Source organism: Squalius cephalus (genome assembly GCF_949319135.1).
Source record: "Squalius cephalus genome assembly, chromosome: 4".
Lineage (NCBI taxonomy): Eukaryota > Metazoa > Chordata > Actinopteri > Cypriniformes > Leuciscidae > Squalius > Squalius cephalus.
This window is the reverse complement of record NC_137125.1, coordinates 48575732-48603182: the sequence shown is the minus strand read 5'-3', so window position 1 is coordinate 48603182 and position 27451 is coordinate 48575732. Positions and strand designations below refer to the sequence as shown.

The 27451-nt window shown below is 39.1% G+C and overlaps 3 protein-coding genes and 1 long non-coding RNA gene across 4 annotated transcripts in view; 3 read left to right on the top strand and 1 right to left on the bottom strand.

Annotated features, from left to right (window-relative positions):
- LOC307156903 overlaps positions 1–27451 on the bottom strand; it is a 62224-nt gene that overhangs the window by 23506 nt on the left and 11267 nt on the right. The window lies entirely within an intron of this gene.
- mapk11 (mitogen-activated protein kinase 11) lies at positions 522–7580 on the top strand. The gene is made up of 12 exons (XM_079869727.1): positions 522–803; positions 4109–4238; positions 4388–4446; positions 4628–4739; positions 4893–4922; positions 5104–5151; positions 5241–5355; positions 5562–5633; positions 6149–6228; positions 6366–6444; positions 6619–6792; positions 6998–7580. The coding sequence occupies exons 1-12, from the start codon at positions 691–693 to the stop codon at positions 7069–7071; spliced, it is 1086 nt and encodes a 361-aa protein (XP_079725853.1). The 5' UTR covers positions 522–690; the 3' UTR covers positions 7072–7580.
- Positions 9359–15953, top strand: mapk12b (mitogen-activated protein kinase 12b). Its single transcript, XM_079869726.1, has 12 exons — positions 9359–9640; positions 10649–10778; positions 10901–10959; positions 11320–11431; positions 11535–11564; positions 11805–11852; positions 11996–12110; positions 12339–12410; positions 12678–12757; positions 12852–12930; positions 13316–13489; positions 14114–15953. The coding sequence occupies exons 1-12, from the start codon at positions 9522–9524 to the stop codon at positions 14188–14190; spliced, it is 1095 nt and encodes a 364-aa protein (XP_079725852.1). The 5' UTR covers positions 9359–9521; the 3' UTR covers positions 14191–15953.
- LOC307157787 (hemagglutinin/amebocyte aggregation factor) lies at positions 16191–26542 on the top strand. The gene is made up of 5 exons (XM_079869728.1): positions 16191–16297; positions 16385–16463; positions 16894–17082; positions 17163–17315; positions 26381–26542. Exons 1-5 carry the CDS (start codon positions 16243–16245, stop codon positions 26424–26426), a joined length of 522 nt encoding a protein of 173 aa, XP_079725854.1. The 5' UTR covers positions 16191–16242; the 3' UTR covers positions 26427–26542.

Genomic DNA, 27451 nt, shown 5'->3' with positions numbered 1-27451 from the left:
TTGTTACTCATTTAAATGTATTTAATTGCAGTAAGATGTTAGTGTCATGCAGAATTCATAACTATTTAAATAATGGTTTTGAAATGTTTCTCTAAAGATTTTTGATTGGTGCTATTAACTGGTGGTAACAAATAATTTACATTACGAAATGTCTGCATTTGCGACTTGCATTATGAATATTTTCATACAATTGTAATAGTTATTGAGATGAAAGCTAATAAACCTTTATTTCAAAATAAATCTTGAGCAGTTTGATTTTTATGTAAATAGCATAATTTGGTTAAGATGACTTTTTGAAAGTAGTGTAGGCCTATATATTTTGTAGAAGTAAAAGATTATTTTAAGATTTGTCGTGATAATAGGCATATACAGTTATTGTTGTATTATTATTATTATAAATAATAATAATAATAATAATAGGCTAATTATAATAGTCTAATAAGTTTTTTAATAACAAGAATGGTTTCCCCATCTCTCTCTCTCTCTCTCTCTCTCTCTCTCTCTCTCTCTCACACACACACACACACACACACAGAGACACGCATCACAGACGGTTCCTCCCATTTCTGGCAAGTAGATGAAGAGGAACTAAAGCCGGCTGCCTCCACACATAGGCATATCTCCCATGCGGATGCGTTAATATTTTTCCCGACAGTTTTGCAATAAAGAGCGTCTTTTCAAACGGAAGATATGTCGACAAGACCGGGATTCTACCGGCAAGAACTAAACAAGACTGTCTGGGAGGTGCCAGAGCGATACCAGAATCTCACACCGGTTGGATCGGGGGCATATGGCTCCGTATGGTGAGTCCAGCAGGCGAGTTTACAAACACTACTATGAGTAAGGTTTGGCTAATGAATATTAACGACGCAACCGATGATTGGCTGAAACGACTTCAGACCGCGGTCGAAGGCGTGGTTTATGAATATTACCTCTGGGCGCTCCAGGAAAGTTAGCAAGCAACGTCAGCGTGAAGAAATTAATATTCATTAGCTTAGCCTTCGTCATAGTAAGATTCGTAATTTAGCGTCCAAGAAGAGGAGAGGGTGAGGCAGGAATAAAGCCTGGCAAAACAACATCCGGCATGCATCTTAAGAGAAAACAATAATCTTACTTTTTCCACAATGATAATTAACCACTGGCAGGAAAATATTGAAAATGATATTTGTTAACATTGCTGTTTATATTTGATTATAATGTGATGAAGGCTGCTGCTCCTTTTGTTTACTGACATGTGTCAATCATTCCTGGAGCTGTAATGTCTGTCTGACTTGATGTGGCGTGTCTGTAGATAAGTAAAAAATGAGTGATGCTGAACCGACACCTGAATTATGTATCTGGCAATCCATCAAGAACAAAAAGGCAGATCTGAAAGAAAACAGGTGTTCGCAGGTTGTCACATCAGTTGTATTTATATACAGACTGAGCACATACTAAGGCTTCAGATTCTGTTTAGTTAGGTTGTATAAACAACCTTCCAACATGCCCATCTGATATGATGATATTGCTCTAGTTAGACAACATGCTAGGCCTATTCAGTTCCGGTAAAGTGAGACCATCGAATTTTGCCCGTGCCACACCCCCATCTGCATCTGATGTCCATCTGCATGGGAAAACATTCAGATATTTCATCCTGCCATAATGCACTCATTCCGAGAGATCAACATTGCACTCTGTATCATCTCAACTACAACATTAGAGCCCTCCAGCCTCCCTCGTGCTGTGACTGACTGAAACGGTTGCCATGGTGACGCAGCTTCTGGCTTCAGTATCTTCCCATTTTCACCACACTAATCGCAAATATTGTGAACATGTCAGTCAGTTTATACTCAAGTCAGCCATGTCATTTTTGAAGTTCCAACAATAGTTGCATACTCATCCGTATAATATGCTAAATTAAGTTTGCAAGTGAACGTGTTTCTCTTCCTCTTCCCAACTTTTCTATTTTTTTAGTCAAACCAAGTTTCACAATTGTTGTGTAATCAGGCATTGCCGTTTCCGCTCAGCATTACATCTGCAGGCTACTGTTGCGACAAGAGCTCAGTTAGTCAAAACAGTCTCATTATGGTATTCTTCAATAGTTATCACAGAAAGAAAATCCACAATGGCTTAAAGAGGCACAATATCACAAATATTTTACATATGAATGGTATCTATACAGCAAAATTTCTCTACTAAACTTGCAATGACTATATATCACATTAAGAGTTGCTTCATCTGTTTTGGGTTTTTTTAAGCTGCTGGCTTTCAGGTCCTGTTTGCTTCAGGCAGATGCTGAAATTAGTGTACTGAAAGACATTGTGGTTGACAATGTTAAATGCAAGCTAACTAACAAATATACCAAACCTAAAGGCATCTGGAAGAAAAAAATAGCAGAGGAGAACACTGCTTGAGGGCATCACATGGCATCCTGTTTCAGAAGCTATTACCAGTTTTTCTTCCCGTTTGTTTGGGAGATTTGCCAGCTCTGAAAAATGATGGGATGCAGCTCATTTCATTGTCAGTGATGCAGATGCCCCACAACATCCTGAGACCACCTGAGACCTAATTATTTCATTATCATATTAAAAGATGCACAACACTAACAATGGATTTTACACAGAGGATTTAATTGTTGCTGATTGGATCCCATGTCGACTTGAGGTTCAGTTATTTCTAACAGCCTGGGGATATGATTATAGAGACATTTCAGTGTATCATCTGACATGAGAGGCTTGATTAAGCTATTGTTATGTATTTTATTAATATTAAGCCTTGTCCCATTGTGCTTTAATAAAGCATGCAAAACCAACAGTGCAATATTCAGACCTGTCCGCACAAATCCTTATTTAAATGTCTGTCATTTTATACCCAAGAAACTCTGTCACACACACTAACGCTTTCTTACTCAAATGAGCTGTGAATTTGCATTGTTCACGTTAAGCCTCTGTCTATTGTGTGATTATTTGACTTCTTCACAGCAGAGCTGATTTATTTTAAAGGAAGGGGGCAGGGCAGACCTGGTGTGTGGAAGGGTTGAATCAAGGGATGGGAGCGTCCCAAATGGGGGTTGGGTGCTTTTGTCTTTAACAGAGTCAGAGACTTTAGTGTGGCTATAAAATAAAATAATGAAATGAAATAAAAATACATAGCCTATATTGCATGATTCTGTTTTTAAAAGAGACTTTAGTGTGGCACTAAAATAATAAAATAAAACAAATTAAAATAAAATATACACTGTATGACTTATTCGTAGATGCATGATTCAGCTTTTAAAAGAGACTTTAGTGTGGCACTAAAATAATAAAATTAATTAGATAAATAGAATAATAAAATAAAATAAAAATACGCATATTGCATGATTCATCTGTATATAACTCAGTGACTGCATCTCGCATCTTGATTAATGAATATTGAAGAATTCCATCAAGTTCTATAGACCTGCCAGATGATTTATTTAATTTAATATACTAAAGTACATTCAAAAATACTGAGTTACAGCAGGAATTTTTTACTTTATTCACTGACGCAATTACTTTTGCTTCCCTTTCACCTAATGTCTCAGCTGCCCTTCTGAAACATTAAAATAATTAGCATGTCTAATCAGTCTCAACTGATATGACTCTAGAGCCTCTGAAAGGTGAGACAAATGTCCATTTTACTATGTACTTATTAATTGCTTCTGAGTCTTGCACTCATGTTCGACATGTTTCTCTAGAGCAGGGATGGGCAACTTCGGTCCTGGAGGGCCACTGTCCTACAGAGTTTAGCTCCAACCCTGAAAAAATCACCTGCCTGTAATTTTCTAGTAATCCTGAGGACCTTGATTAGCTTGTTCAGGTGTGTTTGATTAGGGTTGAAGCTAAACTCTGTAGGACAGTGGCCCTCCAGGACCGAAGTTGCCCATCCCTGCTCTAGAGCATGTGGTTCAATAAAGAACATACGAGTGCTTTCATAAAGAGCCAGCCTAATAAGGGCCTCTGCTATGAGGAAGTAATATTTTGAATGAAAGGTCAAATTACAAGTCATGTTGTCATACCAAAAATCCTGTTATCGTGGCAATTGTCTCAGCAAAAACATTAGTTCTAAATTTGATCAAATAATTGTACAACTCTTTTTCATTCTCTAGCTCAGCATATGATGTGCGTCTTCGTCAGAAAGTGGCTGTTAAGAAGCTCTCCAGACCCTTCCAGTCTCTCATCCACAGCAGAAGAACGTACAGAGAACTGAGACTGCTCAAACAAATGAAGCACGAGAATGTAAGTCCTCCGAAAACACATGCAAACACATGGGCAGAAGGGAGCAAACAAATCCCAAATGTCCATTCCTGCAAACCACACCATTCTGAGATTCCTCTTTAAGTCTAGAACCACGTGTGTCACTCATGTGAAATGCTCTTGTCATCCAGGTTATTGGACTGCTGGATGTTTTCACCCCAGCAGCTTCTCTTGAAGAATTCAATGAGGTGTGAGTGTCTGCCCAGTGACAATTATCTGCATTTGAGAGCACATAAAATAGCGATCAGATGTCAGTGGAGCTAAAAAGGCCTATTTGATTAGATTAAAACCATCTGCACTTGCAGCTGACCAGTTATCAAACAATATTCTTTTGCATTTGCAAGTGATTTAAAAAGACTCTGTCTCTCTAGCTATCTTGTGACCAACCTGATGGGAGCGGATCTCAACAACATTGTCAAATTTCAAAGACTGTCAGATGAACACGTACAGTTCCTCATCTACCAGCTTCTCCGGGGCCTTAAGGCAAGTTCATTTTGCGTTCTTTTTTTTCACAAACACACATATAAACTGAAGCAAACAGATGTTATGATCAATTATGAATTGCAGCATAAACTCTCTATCTTTATCTCTGTCCTATCTTCTCATGGCTTGACTTTTTTCCCTCCTCTCAAACAGTACATCCATTCAGCTGGCCTGATCCACAGAGTGAGTACTTTTCCTTTACTCCTCCACAGTTTTTGTTTAGCGTCTACTTTACAGGCCGCTGGAGTCTTTACAAAAAATTATGCCATAGTAATTGTATAGTAGAAAATATTTGGTTTTAGTAGTTTAACAATATTTTAACAATATGCAATTTCACAATTGTAATTTGTATGCATGTCTGCAGGACTTAAAGCCCAGCAATGTAGCGGTGAATGAAGATTGTGAACTCAGGGTGAGAAAAACTCAGTCTACAAGCACCATGCTCCTGCATTACCACAATGCATTTCCCTGGTTCTAATTTAATTTAATCAAAACTGTCAGATCCTGGATTTTGGATTAGCCAGGCAGACAGATGACGAAATGACGGGTTACGTGGCGACTCGCTGGTATAGAGCACCCGAGATCATGCTCAACTGGATGCATTACAACCAGACAGGTAAAACGGGCTTAACCTAAAAACCCTTCAATCTCAAGTGCTAGATAAATAGATAGATAGATAGATAGATAGATAGATAGATAGATAGATAGATAGATAGATAGATAGATAGATAGATAGATAGATAGATAGATAGATAGATAGATAGGTCTGTCTTTATGTTCTGTGCAACTGGTTGATTAAGTACGGTCATATCTGTTTTACAGTGGATATCTGGTCCGTTGGATGCATCATGGGTGAACTTCTGAAGGGGAAGGTTTTGTTTCCTGGCAACGATTGTATCCTTCGTTCATGAGAGCCACTTAAACCGTCTCTTAGTGTGTATGTGTGTGGTTTTTGAGTGAGTCTTGCTTCCTGTAAGGCAGGTGAGGAAAGCACAGCCTAAGTGGTTCAAATTACATTATAAGCTGACTGTAAGGAACTAGAAATCCGGTCTCTATTCCAGACTTCACTTTCAGTTGCAACTTGGGATGAAGACTTTTTTAGGCCTGGTTTCACTGTTAACGTCCTATGCATTCATACAAATACATCTAGGTCAGGGATGGGCAACTTCGGTCCTGGAGGGCCACTGTCCTACAGAGTTTAGCTTCAACCCTAATCAAACACACCTGAACAAGCTAATCAAGGTCCTCAGGATTACTAGAAAATTACAGGCAGGTGATTTTTTCAGGGTTGGAGCTAAACTCTGTAGGACAGTGGCCCTCCAGGACCGAAGTTGCCCATCCCTAATCTAGGTGGATCTAAATCAGGATATGATTGCTGATCTGTATAATCTTTAACATAATTTCTTCAGATATTGATCAGTTAAAGAGAATCATGGAGATGGTAGGCACTCCCACAGCTGACGTTTTGAAGAAGATTTCCTCCGAACATGTGAGAAGAGACCAATCGTTCGGTTATTGGTTTCATTTATAAATACTAAAAATGCATTCATGTTCTTGATGGATGATAGATGAACTGAAATTCAAAGCAGAGTTTAACCTCTTGATTTTTTTGTATTATGCATCCAGGCTCAGAAGTACATCCAGTCTCTTCCGCACATGCCCCAGCAGGACCTGGGGAAGATATTTAGGGGGGCAAATCCATTGGGTGAGACTAACACGTTGTTTTACAATCGAGTCTGTAATAAAGTGGTTACACTTTATTTTAAGGTGACGTAGTAACATTGTACTTACTATAGTAAGTACATTTAGTAACGTCACCTTAAAATAAAATTTTAACAAAGATGTGAATTAGTAAGTTCCAATTGTTTTACCCCTTTAGCGGTTGATCTGCTGAAAAAAATGCTGGTATTAGACTGTGACGGGAGGATCTCAGCCAGTGAAGCACTGTGCCATCCATACTTTTCCCAATACCACGATCCTGAAGATGAACCGGAGGCACCTCCGTACGATCAGACCCCTGAGAGCAAGGATCGCACACTGGAGGAGTGGAAGGGTGAGAGGGAGTCTTATATTACACGTTGTTACACTAAACACCGCCATGCTGAAGCAATTTGTTCATTCAGAAAATCAATGTAAACATGATCTGCTGAAATTGACACATTGTAATCTGCAATTTAAAAAAAAAATGTCACGTTTTAACTTAAATTTTAGAGCTGTACAGTGACAATAGAATTCAGTGTCTTTTTCTCCCTCCACAGAGCTGGTGTTTGAAGAAGTAAACAATTTCAAAGATCCTCCCAAAAAAACTGAAAGTCTTCAGGTTGAACAATAAAACTGAGCGGAACTACAATCCAGGAAGATACCAACCTCGCCACTGTCCGTCCTTCAAACATACCAACTATAGATGGACATGTAGACACAGACTGCAGTCCAACCAGAGACAATGACAATGTATTTCCAAGGCATGACGCCCTTCTTGTATGTGGGTGTGTGTTCATACACCCATTTAATTAAGAGCAAAACATGACTGGTATTGTTGGAACATAAAAAAAGTATTAATATTACAAGGTGCATGTTGTGTGAGTGTGTGTGTGTGTGTGTGTGTGTGTGTGTGTGCAGAGTTGTGTGTTTTGAGTGTTTTTTATATTTGATGTGAGACGTGTCTAGGTGAAAGCAGGGTATGGTGTCTTAAGACCAAAATAAATTAAGTAGAAGGAGGAGAAGGCCACACTGGAGAAAAATATGTTTACAATATTGGACAGAGTGGGATGTGTGTCTTAAAAAGTTTATATATGCATCACTGTACAAAAGTCTCTGCATAAAATCAAATCAGTTACACAATCTGTCTTAACTCATTTTGCATTTGCAAGGCTATTTGAATATAACATACCTCAAACGCATCATGTGTTTTCGCACTGATTTACATGTTAGGTAAAAATGTTAATGAGTTGTTTTGTTTAAAAAAATTAATATATGCTGTACAAACAACGTTTCAAACTGTTTGTCTATTCTCAAGTTTTTTAAAGGCCAGTAGGCAGTTTCATGCTATTTATGGTAATATATAATAGGCTTCCACAAGTCAGTTGTCAATACTTTACTCATATACTGTATGTTTGGGTCAATCTCACAAAACCCGCCAATAACTGTCAAGGGGTCATATTTCATCCCAAAATGAAAAAGATAGAAGTAATACAATTTGCATAAAGAAGATTATTTCTAGGCTCATTAAAGATTTTTTATGTATTTATTTATTTTTGCATTTGTGACATTATCATATTGGGAACTGAGAGAAATGTGCTTGATTGTCATGAAAACAAAAAAAGCACATTTCTAAAGTGAAAAAAAAAAACATTAATATATATTGTTTTGTATATGTATATATATATATATATATATATATATATATATATATATATATATATATATATATAAAATATATATATAAATTCAGGAATTTTAAACTATAATAATTTATATATGAAAATAATGACAAATAAACGGAGCAATTCCAAGAGGGTCCTCACACCATTGGTGCTCGGGCCCTAAAAAGTTTGAAATGACCCGGGTCAACAGCTCTTTATGTAGGCCAAAATATAATTTATATAATATAATATAGCCTAATATACGTTTTTTTTTTTTTGTTTTTTTTTGAGAAAACAATTTTAAGTCAGTCTTCTGGACGTTTTTTTTTTTTTTTTTTTTTTTGTCTACTAAAATTAATTACACAATATTTGAAAAGCATTTGGGTAAACGCAGCAAATGTTTACTCAGAATGAATGTGTCTTGTTTTTTTGAAAATAGGAAACTGCATTTCAGGAAGTGGTAAAACAAGTTGGCGTCACTTAGCCTATTTCTCAATGTGTTCTCAACATGTTTCGGAAGATCCTGAATGACAACAATGTTTATGTCATGAAACAAGTTACCATCATCTGAAGTTAAATGGGTAAAATGGGTGTGGATTCTCGCATTTACATTTTGTGCAAATGACCATTAGCCTATCAACAACTACCCTGCCTTCAGCACAGAACAGTGTATTACAGGGATGGGTAACTTCGGTCCTGGAGGGCCACTGTCCTACAGAGTTTAGCTTCAACCCTAATCAAACACACCTGAACAAGCTAATCAAGGTCCTCAGGATTACTAGAAAATTACAGGCAGGTGATTTTTTTCAGGGTTGGAGCTAAACTCTGTAGGACAGTGGCCCTCCAGGACCGAAGTTGCCCATCCCTGGTGTATTAGTTTAAAATACAGCTACTAAAGTAACTACTTGGTACAAAAGTGTCACTTTTGTAATGTTGTTCAGATGTTCTGATCCTATTAGCACTTTGCCCTTAATATCCCTACCCTCCTCCTGGTCTCATGTATGCCTTTTAAACAAAGTTACTGCCTTCAACGGTTTCAGTGGAACTGGATGTGTCTTTCTCCCATTGTGAGTCCGACCAGTCCCACCAGCATGTCCAGCCCCTCACCCAACTCTCTTAATAAAAACTAATTATTTTCCCCGAAACCCATTACTTAATTTTAAAACTAAAGACAGTCCGTTAAACCTCATTTACAAATCTGATAACATGCCGAAAAAGCAGCTTTACAATCTTCTAGTGTGGATTCAGCGTGTCTCCAGTGCGTAATTGTGGAAACTTTGAACCGCCCCCACATCTGCCACTGCTCTTCCGAGTTGCGTTCCGTTTGCGCTCTTCTGTTAGAGCTTCTTAAATCAAAATTCTCGGTTAAAAATGAGAAAGTAAAAAGGGCAGAAAGATATACTTTCAACAACCTCTGAGAATGTCACTGCGAACCAGGGCAGGATTTTATCGCCAGGACATTAACAGAACAGTTTGGGACGTGCCGGAGAGATACAGAGATCTTAATCAGATAGGAACCGGAGCATACGGAACGGTCTGGTAAGTGTCTTGTTAGTATTTAAAAGTTCATAATTCTTTAAAGTGTCAGAATTATTCAATTCACGTCAGGGAGTCGACTTTAAAAATAATTTCTGTTTCATAGTTTCCGGAATTTAGTGCAAAGATTCGTCTTGCGCTATAAAGCTTTCTTAAAGATTGTGGTAACCTAGCCTATATTCTACAAATATTTTACAAACCCATAAATAATATCCATATTCTAAAAGGAATGCGTTCGAGCGGCGTATTGTTGCTATGGTTACTTCAGGCGAACGCAATTTATGTTGCACTCCGACTAACGGCGTATAAAGTTAACTTTTGTAGCTGCAGAAAGTTTTATGAAAATGCATAGATTTAACACCCACAAAACTTTTATTTGGAGCCCCTAAACTCCCCATAAATCGAGCGTTTTTGTTTAATTATAGGCTGTTAAAATGACTTTACATGCTGAAAGAATGCAGTACTAACTCTGTAACTTCATTAGAAAAGAGGATATGTCTACAGGAAGCTGTGCAATGAACGAAAGCTGATAGATTGGCCTTGTTTTTTTTAATTATGTCATACAATTCCAACCATTTTCTTCATTTTCCTGGCCTCATGGCTTATCTGGTCGAAACTGTGAAACCTCTATAAACTTTTCTCTCTTTGCAAGACAAGAGGTTGCGAAACAAAGCCTCCCTGCTGATGCCATTGTCTGCGTTTAACAAGCAGAAGTTGCCGAATTAAAGACATTGTGTTGGTCTTCAGAAGGCTCTCCACTTTAATAGATTCTTCACTTGTCCAAGTTGCTCAAGTTTCAGATTGAGTAATGAACCTGTTGCGCACTACACTCAATCCACAACCTCTTTGCTGACCACATTTTAGGGTCCAGACGTAGACGTAGAAAAATGACCACATAATGTCCATGGATGGAGTCCACTTCACTGCACTTTAACGCCACAGTAATCTTATGTAAAGTGTTATAAGAACATGTGTCAAGGACTGATCTTACTCCTTTCAATCTATCCAAAGTTCCGCCATTGACCGTAAGACAGGAGTGCGTGTGGCCATCAAGAAACTCCACCGGCCGTTCCAGTCCAGACTGTTCGCCAAACGCGCTTACAGAGAGCTACGACTCCTCAAGCACATGAAACATGAGAATGTAGGTTAACTATTTTCCTCATCCCTGTTTTTGCCTCTATCTCTGTGAGAAGTCAGATTTTTATATTCACTTTGTTAACGTTGTTCATGCTCCCTAATATCTAATTCTAACCAACTGTACAGGTCATTGGGCTTCTGGATGTCTTTACCTCGGAAATCTTGTTGGACAGATTTCAGGATTTGTGAGTCGATTCTTTAAGCTCTTAAGTAGACATTATAAATGTACTAGATTTTTACACTACACTCAGAAAACAAAACAAGGTACAAAAGTTGTCTCTGGGGCGGTAAGCTTTAAAAAGGTACACCATTGTGCCTAAAGAGTGCACCTCAAAGGTATTGGTGCCAATATTAGTACCTAAATGGTACATATTAGAACCTTTTTAAAGGGTACCATCCCAGTGACAGCTTTTTTATGAAAGTGCACCATTAACAATAATAACTAACATAATATAGATCATTAGCAAACGTTTATTAAAGTACTTATACAGTTCAGTCATTACAGACCAACAGTGGAACAGCAGGTAATGCTTATTTTCTCTCAGTTACCTGGTGATGCCGTTTATGGGAACTGATCTGGGAAAGCTGATGAAAATGGAGAGACTATCCGAGGACAGGGTGCAGTTTCTGGTCTATCAGATACTGAGGGGTCTCAAGGTTAGACACAGACATACACACAATCACATTTGTGAAACACTCTGTGCTTCTTTATAGTTTTTGAGGTAACTATAAATCTCTCTGTCTTGGTCTTTTCCCACAGTATATTCATTCAGCCGGGATCATTCACAGGGTATGTGACCTCTGAGAGTTTAATAAGATGCACAGAGGGGGTTGGGTGACCACTTCATTCAACCCCGACATTCTTTCATCCTCTGTCCATCCCTTCTCTTTTCTCCTCTCTGAGAAAAAGCATGGAGGCGTGTATTGATGTTTCTTTATATGTACTAAATAGGAGCTATTTATTTTCTTATTAGATGTATTATTAGTCTTGTGTTTTTTGTAAATGTGTACTTTGGTTGTCGTTCCTCAGGATCTCAAACCAGGAAATCTGGCAGTGAACCAGGACTGTGAGCTGAAGGTATTAAACCAACTCGGTCTATGGTGCAATATAAATGAAGAATGTCTACATCAACTTTCCTCAAAAGCTGGAGTTTTTAATGTAAGATTACAAATATTGGTCCCCTCAAAAATCTTGAAATGTGTAAAAAATAATGTGTTCAGATCCTGGACTTTGGACTCGCACGTCAGGCAGATTCAGAAATGACGGGTTATGTGGTGACTCGTTGGTACAGAGCACCTGAGGTTATCCTCAACTGGATGCACTACTCACAAACAGGTGTAGTTATTACATCCCTAACCACTAGATGGCACTGTAGGTCATCACAATGGCACACTAGAGTCCTGGGCTGCATCCAAAATCGCATACTTCCCTACTATATAGTAGGCGAAAAACAGTGTGTGACAAATAAATGTCAGATTTTGGACGCAACACCTGTTCATTATTGATAAGAGATGTACATACTTTTATTGACTGATGTGATCAAAATTTTTTTTTCTGTTTTAGTTGATATCTGGTCAGTGGGCTGCATCATGGCAGAGATGCTGCTTGGAAGGCCACTTTTTAAAGGAAATGACCGTATCTTTTTCCTCATTTTGTAACTGAAACAATTTCTGATTTCACATGTGCTAGTGTTTTGATGATTAGCCGAAATGCTTTAACTTAATGGAAAAATGATGTTGTTTTTTTCACGGCACATTTTTCCATTTACACACAACTGAATTGACATAGCTTTCACCCAAAATGCTTTACTTCTATCCACAATAGAGATTACACAGGTTTAACAGCAGAAAAGGGCTTGTACTGTCTCTATTCTTTCGTTGAATCCTTGACATAGACTTGTAGACTTGGACCAGCTAAGAGAGATCATGAAAATCACAGGAACACCAGCACCAGATTTCATAATAAAGCTACAAAGCCAAGATGTGAGTGTATTACAGATCAAAAGAAACACTACTTTACATACATTTACACATGGAAACGCACAATCGATGCTTGTTTTTTAATCCATCCATACAGGCCAAAAACTACATCAGAGGTCTCCCTAAAGTACCAAAGAAAGATTTAAACACTTTTTTCTTCAAAGCCAGCACAGAGGGTAAGCCATTTAATTCCCTTGCTATATTTCCATCTACCCTTTTTTGTGCACATTTTGGGACATCGCATTAAAAAACACTACATAGCTGTTGTTTTTTTACACATTTTTAAGAATATGCACTCAGTTGAGGCAGACAGTTGTTGTATCTGATAAGACAACGTGCATTAACTACAATGGAAATACATTTACCGAATAAATACCCACACACAAAAAACGTACTTGACTTTGCCTCAACTATGGTTGTGACTAACCAGTGGACCAATTTTATGGCACAGGCACAGCATCTCAAATGTTGTTTTGACCATTCTATGGAAACATAGCTAGTCTTATGGGTGAATTGTAAGGTTTATCTATGAGTTATTTGTTTAATGTGTGTGTTTTTCAGCGGTGAGTGCTCTGGAGCAGATGCTTGTTCTGGATCCAGAGAAACGTGTGAGCGCTGCAGAGGCGCTTGAGCTCCCCTTGTTTACTGAGTTCAGAGAACCCGAGGAAGAGACGGAGGCCCTGCCGTATGACCACTCCATGGACAACACAGAACTGCCTCTGGAGCAATGGAAACGTATGAGATAAAGTCTTGACAGTTAATTACTAAAATAAGAGAATTGCTAGGTTTCATTTCTTTACGTTGAGGTTAAGGAAGAATAATCCCAGCTAACAGGGAATGTTCTTAGAACTTTGGCTAATGTTCTGGCATGCTTCCCTCAAAGTTATGAAAAAACGTTCTTCCAGTAACGTTAATAGAATGTTTTTTTAAAGTTACCTGATCATTAATAATGTTCTCAAAATGCTAGCACAAACATGTCATTTATTCATTGTTCATGGAATGTTTTTTTTTTTTTTCTGAAGCATTTTAGTTGGATAATTGTCTTACACTTTTTAAGTGTAACTACTTGTTTCAGAATGTTTAGAGAAGATTCAAAAGTAACATTCCTATGTTTGCAAAATGATAAATTGGAATGTTCCCTTAACGTTCGCATAATCATAATTTTACACAGTTTTGAACTTTTAGAGAACATAAAGAAATAACTGAATGGGAACATTAAAACTAATTTAGAACATATGGTTGTTAGCTGGGAGAGGTGTGCGATAATAAGCTCATAAAGCGCAATAATGCCGGAGGCAGCAGAACCAGAACTCGATTCTTAGTTCTGATTCATTGTCGTTTCTGTCTCTTACTTTGCAGGTCACACTTTTACAGAGATCCTATCATTCCAGCCACCCGTCACAGAGATCAGAGACCCTAAAGAAACATCCCTCTGAGAGATATCACAGATACACATACTACACATATCTCATGTCATTGATATGCAGAAATGTGTGACAAAGAGAGAGAGAGAGAGAGAGAGAGAGAGAGAGAGAGCACAGAAAATGGAATGTATGTAAACTATATGACTTTGTAAGTAAATGTTAGTGACTTTGTCACAATGTTGCTGTGAATTATCTTTCTTAAACGCTTTGAATATTGAAATTCCATTTTACCTGCAACCAAAAGCACCCCAAAAACATTGTATTTGAGTGCTAGTCTTAATGATTTCAGTGTACCAGTAGACAATATATTTACTTTACCGATCACTTATTTAACTTATTAATGCAATAGTTCACACAGAATGCCATGATTAGCACATTTAACACCACACTTCTTTTTCTATTAATGAATAAATTCATCTTAATGAATGTCTCATTATTTGTTATTAACAAACTGATTTGATTATTTTTCAATAAATAATGTGAGGTAATATATTTATCTTCTCTCAGTGCAACAACCCTTAGCCTTTCCTGAGGAAACATACATAAGTTTAGCTTTTCAAATCAAGCATCCAACACAAAACTAAAATAGTAACATTTGCTTTTCTGCTTATATAAAATAGTAATATTTAACAGAGCTTTGCTTATCTATGGTTACTGCTAAAGGCGGATAATGTACAATTTTTCCACAGACGATAAAATGTCCTTATACTGGCTGATCAAAATGAACAAATCAACACAGTTATGCAAGTCACTTTGGCTGAACTATATAAAGGAAGCTCCAGTTTCAATAACATAAGTTTAATTTGACCTGGCATAAATTGTATGATATTTTGGAGCAGAAATGGCAGGGAGGTTTGTGCTTTAGCTGTAACCAAGATTTGTATTTGTTCGACCACATGGTTGCACCCATATTGTATTATGGATCTGAGATATGGGGCTTTGAGCCAGTGGAGTGTATTGAAAATGTTCAGTTATCTTTTTGTAAAAAACTACTGTGTATCAGTACAAGTGTGAGCAATGTAGCTCTTTTGGGCGATCTAAGTAGATTTGTATTCTAGGTAGATCTTATATCCAAGAAAATGTTATAACATGCTTTTCAATTAGATCAAGTAGGTATAAAACATGGGTTTCCTGCATTAGAGTTCTGTTGCATTTTTATGGTTTTTCAAGTGTCTGGGAGGCTCAAACTGTTTTAAGAACATTCACATCTATTCTGAATCAGCAATTGAGAGAAAAAGCACATAATGCATGGTACACATCAGTTCTAGAAAAAAAAAAAAGTTGAATAAATATTCACAATGCAAGTCCTTGATGGTAGAAGAGAGCTCATTGCATCTGTATAACATACAGCTGGTCCGATCACTGTTCCTGTTCAGATGCTCAGGTCATCATTTAGCTATAGAAACAGGCAGATGGAGTAATACTCCAGTGGCAGAGAGAATCTTTAACTATAAGTTAACTCTGAATAAATCTTTCTTGTGATAGAAGACGAGAAGCATTTGTTGTTCCTTATATGTGGATCTGTGTAAGAAATATTTGGGTGACCTTGCTCTTGTTAGTAATGTTTGTACTAATGTGTCACATGTTTGTGATTCGGAGTATGCATGGAGATTGGCACTGTATATTTACCATGGAATGAAGAAAAGAGCATCTGCCATGCTATTGTGATTCTGTGGAACAATGGGCTTAGTGGCCATGTATTCCCAAAATAAACTTGAACTTGAGGTTTGTGTTTTATATATGTAAAACTCAAAATTAAATGGTGATCCTTTTTTAAAGACTTACTTTCTGCGCTTTTATACTGGCTCTCAAGGATGACAAGTGCTGGCAAATAAAAAACTAAACATTTCTGCTAAGTAAGGTAAAGATTATTTTTTAAGGACAGCAGGTCTGTTCCTGAGAAATCACCCTAAAAAGGTCAAATCGGTCCCACCTGTTCAAACATGACTGGATCCCACTTGTTAAGTAACAAACTGATCTTACATTACGTATGTGACCAAAAGTCCTGGGGTCTTTATAAAAGCTGTAGGTTTGTCTTAAGTTGTCTTGTAATTTGACAACACCATGAGGAGATCGGCTTTATTTCTACTGCTGACGGGTCTCTTGGCCAATGGACAAGGTGAGAAACTTTAAGAAAGTCTGTTTGTTTTTATGAATCAATAGATTAGCTTGTTGTTAAGTGTTTGGTCTGAATCAATCTCTACAGAGTTACTCTGGGAAAACAGCTATGATCAGCCTCTAAATTTTCAGTGCCCTCCAGGACAGTCAATATCCTACATCAAGAGGTGAGTAGAAAGCAGACTGTATTTCGGAATAGGTATAGATCTGTGTCAAAAAATTACTAAATTAAAAGTCAAAATATCATGGGCCACTGTGGTCCAAAAAAAATACAGATTCATGAATATAGTTTTGCCCAAACGCAGTTTACACTAAAATTATGGATGTTATTGGCCATAAAATATAATTTATGTATAATTTATTTAGCTTGTAACCCCAGAAAAAGTGGGCAGAACTTTAAACTGTAAGGATTAAAAGTATCATATTTGGTTTGGAAAGGAATAAGAGTCAATATTTCATTTTAATACTAACATTGTCATAATGAAATACAATACTTTAGTAGCCTACTTATTTATAATCAGAACAATCAAGTTATAATTAATTTGTCCCTCACTGTTTCCGTTTCTGTTCCATTACTGTTTTCTAATGAAATCGAAGCCAACATCATAATCACCACGAGGACAGGTTGTGGGAGTTTGGCTGTAAAGACACCTTTAACTCTGCTTCAGACTGTTTCTTGTCACCTTACGCCAATGATTTTGACCAAGTGCTAAACTTTGAGTGTCCACCAAACCACATCATAACAGGAATGAGCAGCTACCACAACAACAAGCATGAGGACAGACGGTGAGCTCTGATTTTGGACTGGTTTTGACTTTTTGCACCAGTTCTCCTGAGCTGACGTCATTACCATTTTTTCCACACAGATGGCAGTTTCACTGCTGTAGAAGTAACTGCCTCTGTACTGCTAACTGCCAGTGGACTACTTATGTGAACTGGTTTGATGAGGCCTTTCACTGGACCGTGCCAAACCAAAACTACCTGGTGGGTGCTCAAAGCTACCACGAAAATAAACACGAGTAAGTACAGCTCCTCAAAATAATACAACATGAATATTGTTAATGTTAATTAAGGAGCAATAGTGATTATCAATAAATAAACCTCAACAGGAAGCACCTGAAAGAGTTTATTTTACGCTAATGACCGTCTAGCTGAGCATTATGAGGCTGCTTATCAAATAAATACAAGGGCATGGTCAATTGAAATGACTGTGGTCATTATATAGTGCAGAATGCCATGATTGACCAATCAGAATTAAGTATTTTAGACAGCTGCACAATAGGGGTGGGCGGTATGACCAAAATTCTGTTTCACGGTATGACTAATTTTATTTCACGGTAACGATATATTTCACAATATAATTATTTATTTATGTAATTATTCTCGAAAAATCGTCAAAAAGGGCTTTGTAAAATAAATAAACCCAAATACTTTAGAAATGAAAAGTACTTTGTTTGAATTTTCTTTTTCTTTTATTTGGTAAATTATTTCTTTGGTCAACTATTTTTAATAGCTAAATATAGTAAAAACACTCTCATCAACTTTTAGATAAACTTCCCCCAACTGATTGATATTAAATACAACTCATAGGTGCAATTCAACTTTAAATAAAGTGTTGCTGAATAATTTTTCAATCTCATGTTATTGCTTTACTTCATCAGTCAGTTTATAATATCTGAATATTTTATATTGAACTATTCTATTCATAATAAATTAGTTACTTCCTTTTAATTTGGTAGGATATTAGTAGATACTATTTATGTTTAAATGTTTTCCCGGTACATTTTTGCCATGTCTGCTTTTAAAGGGCTTGTTTTGTTCTTTTTGTGATATCTGGCAACCCGAGGTTCAGAAGTGTCAAGTTCAACAAGTTCATAAGTGACTGGAGAACAGCAGTATAAAAACCGAACAGCAGCTACTGTTACTACTGTTGACAAAATAGTGTGTAAATTATACACACCTTGTAACTGCGCCATTATTTTGCATAGCTCGGTGAACACCGACACATCGCGCGTGTGCGCGTGCACGCGGGCGTCTTTTGCATCAGTGAAATGCGATCGGTTAATTTGAGTGACAAGTTCTAATCACGCATTGAATCAAAGGAAGATTTTATCAGCTGTTTCAGTGGCCAATTGTTTGGAGTTAGAAATATATAACTCGCGCTGCATATTTAGTAATTTTGCCTCAGATACAGGATGATACATTCGCTTTAACAAGCAGGTTGTTCATCACCACGGCAACCGCTCGCGCGTCATGCTGAACAAAGAGTCTAGAAGTACCTTCAAGTTACTTCTATACTCTTTGATGCTGTACTGTTCTTAGTGTAGTTTATTTTTAGAGCCACTAGGTGGTGCTAGTCCATGTATGTTTTTGATGTTGTCAGAGAGAGTAACCTCTGACCTTAAGTGCAGCCATCTTGTTTTACTCAGTTGATTCTGATAGTCACACGGTTAAAGCAGCTTAATCTCTTCTTCATCTTTGCAATAATTTATAGAAGCTTTGTCTGTAAGTAATGTGTTTGCTAGAAGCTTGTTTTTCATATTTTGCTTGGAATTAGTACTAGTAATTTTAGGATAAAATTGATATTAAGAAAGACTATTCAGTACACTATTTCATGCATCTGGATTATTATTTGTGTATATTATGTCCAGTTATACCTTAAGCGAACTGTTACAATTATTAATGTACAGTCTTTAGAAAATAATTTTTCCCTTTTTCTGTATTTCAGTTTTACTCTGTCCCACTTGCATTTGAAGTGGTGGTGTTAATAAATCCATGCTTCAGTTCAACTTTCTTGTGGAAGGAGTTATCTGTCTGCCTAGTTGAAGAAGGGGAACTCTTTTACGAGGGCAGAATAGTAAAAAGACAATTAACGGTGATTGCTGCAACAGTGATTGGGATTTCAAGCTCTGCTTTCACCTCAGCATGTCATCAATCGAGAAACATAGTCTGAAAACCAGATCAGTAACTTCACGGTCATCAAGACACTCAAGCAAGTCTGCAGCAAGCGTGGCTGCATTGGAGGCTCGTGCAAAGGCAGAAGCAGCACTGACTAGAGCCACATATGCACAAAAAGAGATAGAAGTGAGAGTGAAGCAAGCTCAAGTACAAGCTCAGCTTAAAGTAGAGGAAACTCGTTTAGAGGCTACACTGAATGCTCTCCATCATGAAAGCGAAGCAGAAGCTACTGCAGCTGAGGCATTAGTGTTTGAGGCAGCTGCAGACACTGGGGAAAGAGAGCAGCAATCTGAAAGCAAAGAGCGTCATTCTTCACATGATTCATTGCAAAGGACTAAGAAATATGTAGAAGAGCAGCATAGATATAATAAAGAGATGCAGATACCAATGCTTGCAGAAACCTCTGTGCCTAATACTGAACACAAGCCGCTAGCTCCATTCTGTGTTGATCAGCCACAGCCTGATTCTTTCAATCAGAATAGTCATTTTCAGGACTTGCCAGAGAGACAGCGTCCTACTCGTATTCTAACTCAAACTGAGACACCTCTCAGCTGCCACACCATGCATACGCATGCTGAATCAGTCAAACATGCAGGCGGGAATATATCACAGTTTAATTCCACATTGCATGATGCATCAGCACCAAGACACAACATTAAATTGACAAGCCACTCACCCTCACATCACAATGAGTCCCATACTGCTCACTCGAACGTATTTGAACTTGCAAAGTTCCTGGCTCGCCGTGATCTTCTGACAGGTGGACTCTCAAGGTTCAATGATAAGCCTGAGAACTATTGGGCATGGAAGTCTAGCTTTTGCAATGCTATTGAAGGACTCGATCTTAAGCCTAGTGAAGAACTCGACCTGCTCATAAAGTGGCTTGGCCCTGATTCTATTGAGCATGCAAGACGCATTAGGTCCGTTCACATTAATTATCCAGACATAGGCCTCAGCATGGTCTGGAAACGGCTAGAGGAATGTTATGGCTCTGCAGAAGCCATGGAGGCAGCGCTCTTCAACAAACTTGAGCATTTCCCAAAGCTGTCTACCAAGGACCCTCAACGTCTCAGAGAGTTAGGAGACCTACTTCTTGAGCTACAGGCAGCCAAAGCTGAAGGTTATCTGCCTGGCTTGACTTTCCTGGATACTGCACGAGGCCTCAGCTCCGTTTTAGAAAAACTCCCATATAGCCTACAAGAGAAATGGATGTTGCAGGGAACTCGTTATAAACAAGAGAATGGTGTCAGCTTTCCCCCCTTTTCATTCTTTTGCGATTTCATTCGTTGTGAGGCCCGCATGAGAAATGATCATAGCTTTAACATGAGTATGCACAGTGTCACACCATCTAAAGGTGAGAGATTCTTATCAAAGACAATCAGAGCTCCTGTTACAGTTCACAAAACAGAAATAGACAATGCCGCACAGAAGGATGAATCTAACAAGACGAGTGACAACCTCAACAGACAATGTCCAATACATAAAAAGCCACATCCCCTTAGAAAGTGTAGAGGTTTTAGGGAAAAGACCTTGCAGGAACGGAAAGCTTACCTCCGAGAGAATTCCATATGCTTTAGATGCTGCTCCTCAACTACACACCAGGCAAAGGACTGTAAGGCGTTAATCCAGTGCTCTGAATGCAATAGCGACAAGCATATAGCTGCACTTCACTATGGCCCAGCCCCCTGGTCAAAAAGGGAAGATAACAGCCCCTCTACAAGCTATGGCGGGGAGCAAGAAGAGTTGCCTCCCTCCCCAATCGCTACATCCACCTGCACAGAAGTGTGTGGAGATCGCAACAGTGGAAAGTCCTGCTCAAAGATCTGTCTGGTAAATGTGTACCTGAAAGGTGAGCCACAAAACAAACAAAGGGTTTACGCAATCATAGATGATCAGAGTAATCGATCTCTGGCGAGATCGGCCTTCTTCGAGATGTTTCATGTTGCAGACAATGCAGCACCTTACACACTTAGGACGTGTGCGGGTGTCACGGAGGCTGAAGGGCGTAGAGCTGAAGGATTTATGGTGGAGTCCTTTGATGAAAAGATATGCTTTACTCTTCCATCACTCATTGAATGCAACCTCATCCCAAACAACAGAGCAGAGATTCCTACTCCAGAGGCAGCACAATTCCACAAACACTTAAGGTCGGTAGCTGCCAAAATTCCATGTCTAGATCCCATGGCCAAAATTCTGCTTCTTCTCGGAAGAGACCTCATTCAGGCGCACAAGGTGCTGGAGCAATGCAACGGACCACAACATGCTCCCTTTGCTCAGAGGTTGGCCCTTGGGTGGGTAATAGTTGGAGATGTATGCCTTAATGGAGCTCACAAGCCTTCATCAGTGGATGTTTTCAAAGCTCATATTTTAGGAAATGGGCGCCCCAGCTACATGAGTCCATGTCCAAACAGTATGCATGTGAAGGACTGTTTCAACCATCATGATGAGCCACAGAGAAGCTTGCCCATACATGATGAATGTCCCATAGGCGAATCGGTTTTCTGCAACACAAAGAATGATGACAAACCAGCTCCCTCGATGGATGACCTTACATTCCTGAAGATTATGGAAAGAGAGTTCCATCAGGATGAGTCAAATAGCTGGGTTGCTCCACTTCCATTCCGTAGCCCACGGCAACGCCTCCCTAATAACAAGGTTCAGGCCAGCAACCGGCTCACTTTACTGACTTGCAAGCTTAAAAAACACCCCTGTAAAAAACACTTTGTTGATTTTATGCATAAGATACTTGAGAATGGGCATGCAGAGTTGGCACCACGATTACAGAATGATGAAGAGTGCTGGTATCTGCCAATGTTTGGGGTATACCATCCAAAGAAGCCTGGCCAGATAAGAGTAGTGTTCGACTCCAGTGCTCGACATGAAGGTGTACCATTAAATGATGTCCTCCTTACTGGCCCTAATGTAAACAATAGTCTCTTGGGGGTTCTACTGCGGTTCAGGAAGGAACGCGTGGCAGTGATGGCTGATATCCAGCAAATGTTCCATTCCTTCGTGGTGACAAAAGAGCATCGGAACTTTCTACGCTTCCTTTGGTATGACAAAAATGACTTAAACAACAAGATATTGGAGTACCAGATGCGAGTTCATGTTTTTGGTAATAGCCCATCACCAGCAGTTGCCATATATGGGCTCAGGAGAGCTGCCCTCTCAGGTGAAAAGGATTATGGAGCAGAAGCAAGGCACTTTGTGGAAAGGAACTTTTATGTGGATGATGGCCTTACTTCCCTCCCCACAGAAGAGAAAGCCATCAAGCTGCTCAAAGCCACCCAGGAAATGCTGGCTCTGTCTAATCTACATCTTCACAAGATTGCTTCCAACAAAGTGGAAGTCATGAAAGCATTTCCTCCAGAGGACCTTGCAAAGGAGTTAAAGAATCTAGATCTGAGCACTGGCCTCCCACCAGTTCACAGAAGTTTGGGGGTGAGCTGGGATTTGTCTGAGGATATGTTCATTTTCCAGGTTGCAGACCAGGTGAGACCTTACACCAGACGTGGGGTTCTGTCATCGATTAACAGTTTGTTTGACCCACTTGGGTTTGCTGCACCTGTCGTCCTTCAGGGAAGACTCCTGCTCAGAGCGCTTACCACAGGGTCTTGTGACTGGGATGCACCTCTGCCTGATGAGAAATATAAGGAATGGAAGGTTTGGAGAGATTCATTGAAAGAACTTGAGCATGTCAAAATTCCCCGCACATATGCTACTATCTCTCTCTGTCAAACACAAAGCAAAGAGATGTGTGTCTTCTGTGATGCTTCCACAAATGCTATTGCAGCTGTTGCTTACATCAGGGTTACCAATATGAGCGGTAATGTAGAAGTTGGCTTCATGTTTGGTAAGGCTAAACTAGCTCCGCGACCTGAGATCTCTGTCCCCAGACTTGAGCTGTGTGCAGCTGTTCTAGCTGTGGAAATAGCTGAAACCATTGAAGATGAGATTGACACCAAGCTGGATGCTGTAACATTCTATTCTGACAGTAAGGTCGTCTTAGGCTACATTTGTAATGAATCCAGGAAATTCTACGTGTATGTCAACAACAGAGTGCAAAGGATACGGAAATCTACACGCCCTGAGCAGTGGAAATACGTACCTACCGATCAAAACCCTGCTGACCATGCCACAAGATCAGTTTCGGCAGCTGACCTTCCCTGTAGCATGTGGTTGACTGGTCCAACATTCTTGACTAAAACAACACAGCCTGAAGCTCACATGGGTCTCTTCAGTATGATAGACCCAGAAGTAGACATTGAAGTACGTCCCCAAGTCACTTCTTGTGCTACACATACCATAAGAAAGGAGTTAAACCCCAAACAGTTTGAAAGATTCTCAAGCTGGCGATCACTGACTCATGCAATAGCAAGACTTGTGCACATAACCCACTCCTTCAAGCAGGATAGTAACAAGAGTACTTGCAGGGGCTGGCATATATGTGACATGCCCTGCTCAGTTCAAGATCTAGAAAAGGCCAAGTCTGTTATCATCCACAGCGTGCAAACAGAAGCCTTCTCAGAGGAATTGAAATGCCTTCAAGCAGGCACGGCGATTTCAAATCAAAGCTCTCTCTTTAAACTATCCCCCTACATTGACAGTTTTGGTGTACTCAGGGTTGGCGGACGCCTTTCAGAAGCAAACCTTGGGAGAGATGAAGTGTGTCCTCTAATTCTCCCTGGTCGTTGTCATATCACATCACTACTCATCCAACATTATCATAAACAGGTCGAACATCAGGGACACATCTTCACTGAGGGTGCAGTGAGAGAGGCTGGGTTCTGGATCATAGGTGGTAAGAGACGAATCAGTAGTATGATCTTTCAGTGTGTTCACTGTCACAGACTACGGGGAAAGATTTTGACTCAGAAGATGTCTGACCTACCTCCTGAACGGCACAGTATGGACCCTCCATTCTCCTTTGTAGGGTTGGATGTTTTCGGGCCTTGGATGGTCACCTCACGTCGAACTAGAGGAGGACAAGCAAACTCCAAACGCTGGGCTGTTTACATGTATGAGCACTAGGGCCATACATATCGAAGTCATAGAGTCGATGGATAGCTCCAGCTTTATAAATGCTCTCCGCAGATTCTTCGCTGTTCGAGGTCCAGCAAAGCAGTTGCGGTCGGACTGTGGCACCAACTTTGTTGGAGCATGCAAGGAGTTAAAGATGGAGTCAGTCACAGAAGACAGAAACGTACGAGAGTATTTGAGTGACAATGGATGTACTTGGGTGTTCAACCCCCCTCACTCCTCTCACATGGGTGGAAGTTGGGAACGCATGATCGGAGTCTCAAGGCGGATCCTTGAATCCATGCTACAAGGTCTTGGACCATCAAAATTGTCCCATGAGGTTTTGACAACCTTCATGGCTGAAGTCACAGCCATAGTAAATGCTCGTCCCCTGGTACCTGTATCTACAGATCCAGACGCTCCATTCATTCTGACCCCAGCAACTCTACTCACTCAAAAGACTTCTGTAGTTCCTTCTACATCAGGTGAATTTGGTGAAAAGGACCTCTTCAGTCGTCAGTGGAGGCAAGTCCAAAGCTTGGCCAATACATTCTGGCATCGCTGGAGAAAGGAATATCTCGCAACCTTACAAGGCCGTAGAAAATGGCAGAATGAGAGCTGCAATCTTCAAGTGGGAGATGTTGTGCTATTGAAAAACAGTCAAGCCAAAAGGAATGAATGGCCCATGGGAATGGTATTGAAGACATTTCCCGGAAGAGATGGGAGAGTGAGGAAAGTTGAGGTCAAGGTGGTCAAAGAGGGATCATCCAAGGTGTTTCTGCGACCTATATCAGATGTTGTTTTACTGTTGTCTCCTGAGAGTGAATAGACAAGCTTAATTATGTTCAATGATGGCATCTTACAGATACCAGACGGGGAGTGTACTGTTCTTAGTGTCGTTTATTTTTAGAGCCACTAGGTGGTGCTAGTCCATGTATGTTTTTGATGTTGTCAGAGAGAGTAACCTCTGACCTTAAGTGCAGCCATCTTGTTTTACTCAGTTGATTCTGATAGTCACACGGTTAAAGCAGCTTAATCTCTTCTTCATCTTTGCAATCATTTATAGAAGCTTTGTCTGTAAGTATTAATGTGTTTGCTAGAAGCTTGTTTTTCATCTTTTGCTTGGAATTAGTACTAGTAATTTTAGGATAAAATTGATATTAAGAGAGACTATTCAGTACACTATTTCATGCATCTGGATTATTATTTGTGTATATTATGTCCAGTTATACCTTAAGCGAACTGTTACAATTATTAATGTACAGTCTTTAGAAAATTATTTTTCCCTTTTTCTGTATTTCAGTTTTACTCTGTCCCACTTGCATTTGAAGTGGTGGTGTTAATAAATCCATGCTTCAGTTCAACTTTCTTGTGGAAGGAGTTATCTGTCTGCCTAGTTGAAGAAGGGGAACTCTTTTACGAGGGCAGAATAGATGCTGAATGCGAGTTTCGTGTTTAAAAAGTAACTATATATACATAAGAGACAGAAAGATGTCATGCAGTTAACTATACATTATTTAATGTTATTTCTATTCGTTACGATATTGATACGAACTGTTGTTGTCAAGTAAGCTTTATGCTTTCCCTGTTGCGATCGTGCACTCCTCTAAACTGTAGCCTACGGGTCCTGCACTGCTCTAGTTGACTGCTGCGCCTTTCTCCCCGAAATATCACGTTAACAACAACCCTTTAGAAAATGTAATTCCTTTGTGGATCCTCTTGATCTGATTTCTCCATGTTTCTTTGACAAATCGCAGTGTCTCAGTCTCTCGCACGCTGCATGTGAGTTAACCACGCCCACTTATTTACATGTCGCGGTATCACGGAATGAAAAATCTGTTACGGTTGACATTTTCTACCGCGGTAACGATACCGTCATACCGCCCAGCCCTACTGCACAATCAAGATGAATAGTTTCATAATTCAAGAAGCAGACTTATAATATTTTCAGAGAGAATAAAACCTTCTCTTTTTTCCTCTCTTAAATATTCGGTTAATTTGAATATTGATAAAGGTTTTAAGTAGACGGTGTAAAGGGTGATGGAAATATGATGTGTGAAACTGCATATTCCAATACTTAAAGGAATTTTTCTGAATGTTTTTTCAGAGACCGGCGCTGGATGTACAAGTATTGTGTCAAAGTGCAATGCTGAGACTCTCACAAATCCCTCCAAATGCAAATACACTTAAATCTGAAATAAACACAAGATGGAAAGGTAATGTGATTATTGACCAACAAATTTAAGAATAAAAATGAATATAAGACTGCAAATATGCAAGTGTCATTTTTTTACAATTATCAATAAAATTGTGCTCCAGATGTTCTGAATAAATCCAATTCATAAAATGATTATTGTTTGAACAGTACTAATGTATACAGCATGACTACTTTTTTCTGAAAAGGATTCTGGGTACAAATATAAATATGAATTTATTTTATATGAACACTTAATAATTGTATTTTATTGAGAAAATATTTTAAGATTTCTCGTATATTTTTTTGATTAGATCAGATTACATTTTAAACTGTTATAAGGTCATGTTATAAAATTAATTTGGGAAAAAATAAATACTTTAAACCCAAAGTAGGTTTACAAAAATGGAGAAAGTCAAAAAGCGTTAGGTTGTGCCCCGCTCTCCCCTACTGCCCATCTCTGGCCCCTTACGTTAGTTGAATTTCGTGAACAGCTTATATTATAAACATTAAGTTGTTCAGTTAGAAATGCATTTATCCAAAAACGGTAAAAATAGTTGAATATTGTTAACTAAACACATTATGAACAATCTTACCTGCAGGTGGGTGTGTCACGTAGTCGTGATCCATCCTTACTGCCTTAGCCACCATGTCGCTATCTTCACAGCATAGCTGTATAGACTGGCGTTTGAAGGTTCTGTCATATACTGACTCCCTTCTCAAAGGAGCAGTAAAGTTGTTCCAAGGGAATAGGCTTGGGACAACACCACTCTCCAGGCGACGAACGACGCAGCCACCACTGTAATCATCCGGAGCGAAGTGCCGGCTGCAGACATAGGTGCTACCTGTTTTTATATTAGAACTATTCCCTTCCTCACTTCGGATCACCTGTATCCATTTGGGTTTCAGGTTTGGATCCACAGGAAAAGAATGAAAGGCTGTTATTGGTTGGAAGACGAACAGCCTGGAACACAACAGAAACTG

Excerpts from the sequence above, each read along its gene's own strand:
- mapk11 (XM_079869727.1), top strand. The coding sequence starts at position 691 with ATGTCGACAAGACCGGGATTCTACCGGCAAGAACTAAACAAGACTGTC. Across the intron at positions 4,447-4,627 it reads CTTGAAGAATTCAATGAGGT|CTATCTTGTGACCAACCTGA; the intron begins GTGAGTGTCTGC and ends CTGTCTCTCTAG. Across the intron at positions 5,634-6,148 it reads TTTGTTTCCTGGCAACGATT|ATATTGATCAGTTAAAGAGA; the intron begins GTATCCTTCGTT and ends TAATTTCTTCAG.
- mapk12b (XM_079869726.1), top strand. The coding sequence starts at position 9,522 with ATGTCACTGCGAACCAGGGCAGGATTTTATCGCCAGGACATTAACAGA. Across the intron at positions 10,779-10,900 it reads AGCACATGAAACATGAGAAT|GTCATTGGGCTTCTGGATGT; the intron begins GTAGGTTAACTA and ends CCAACTGTACAG. Across the intron at positions 12,111-12,338 it reads GATGCACTACTCACAAACAG|TTGATATCTGGTCAGTGGGC; the intron begins GTGTAGTTATTA and ends TTTCTGTTTTAG.
- LOC307157787 (XM_079869728.1), top strand. The coding sequence starts at position 16,243 with ATGAGGAGATCGGCTTTATTTCTACTGCTGACGGGTCTCTTGGCCAAT. Across the intron at positions 17,083-17,162 it reads AACAAGCATGAGGACAGACG|ATGGCAGTTTCACTGCTGTA; the intron begins GTGAGCTCTGAT and ends TTTTCCACACAG. Across the intron at positions 17,316-26,380 it reads TACCACGAAAATAAACACGA|AGACCGGCGCTGGATGTACA; the intron begins GTAAGTACAGCT and ends ATGTTTTTTCAG.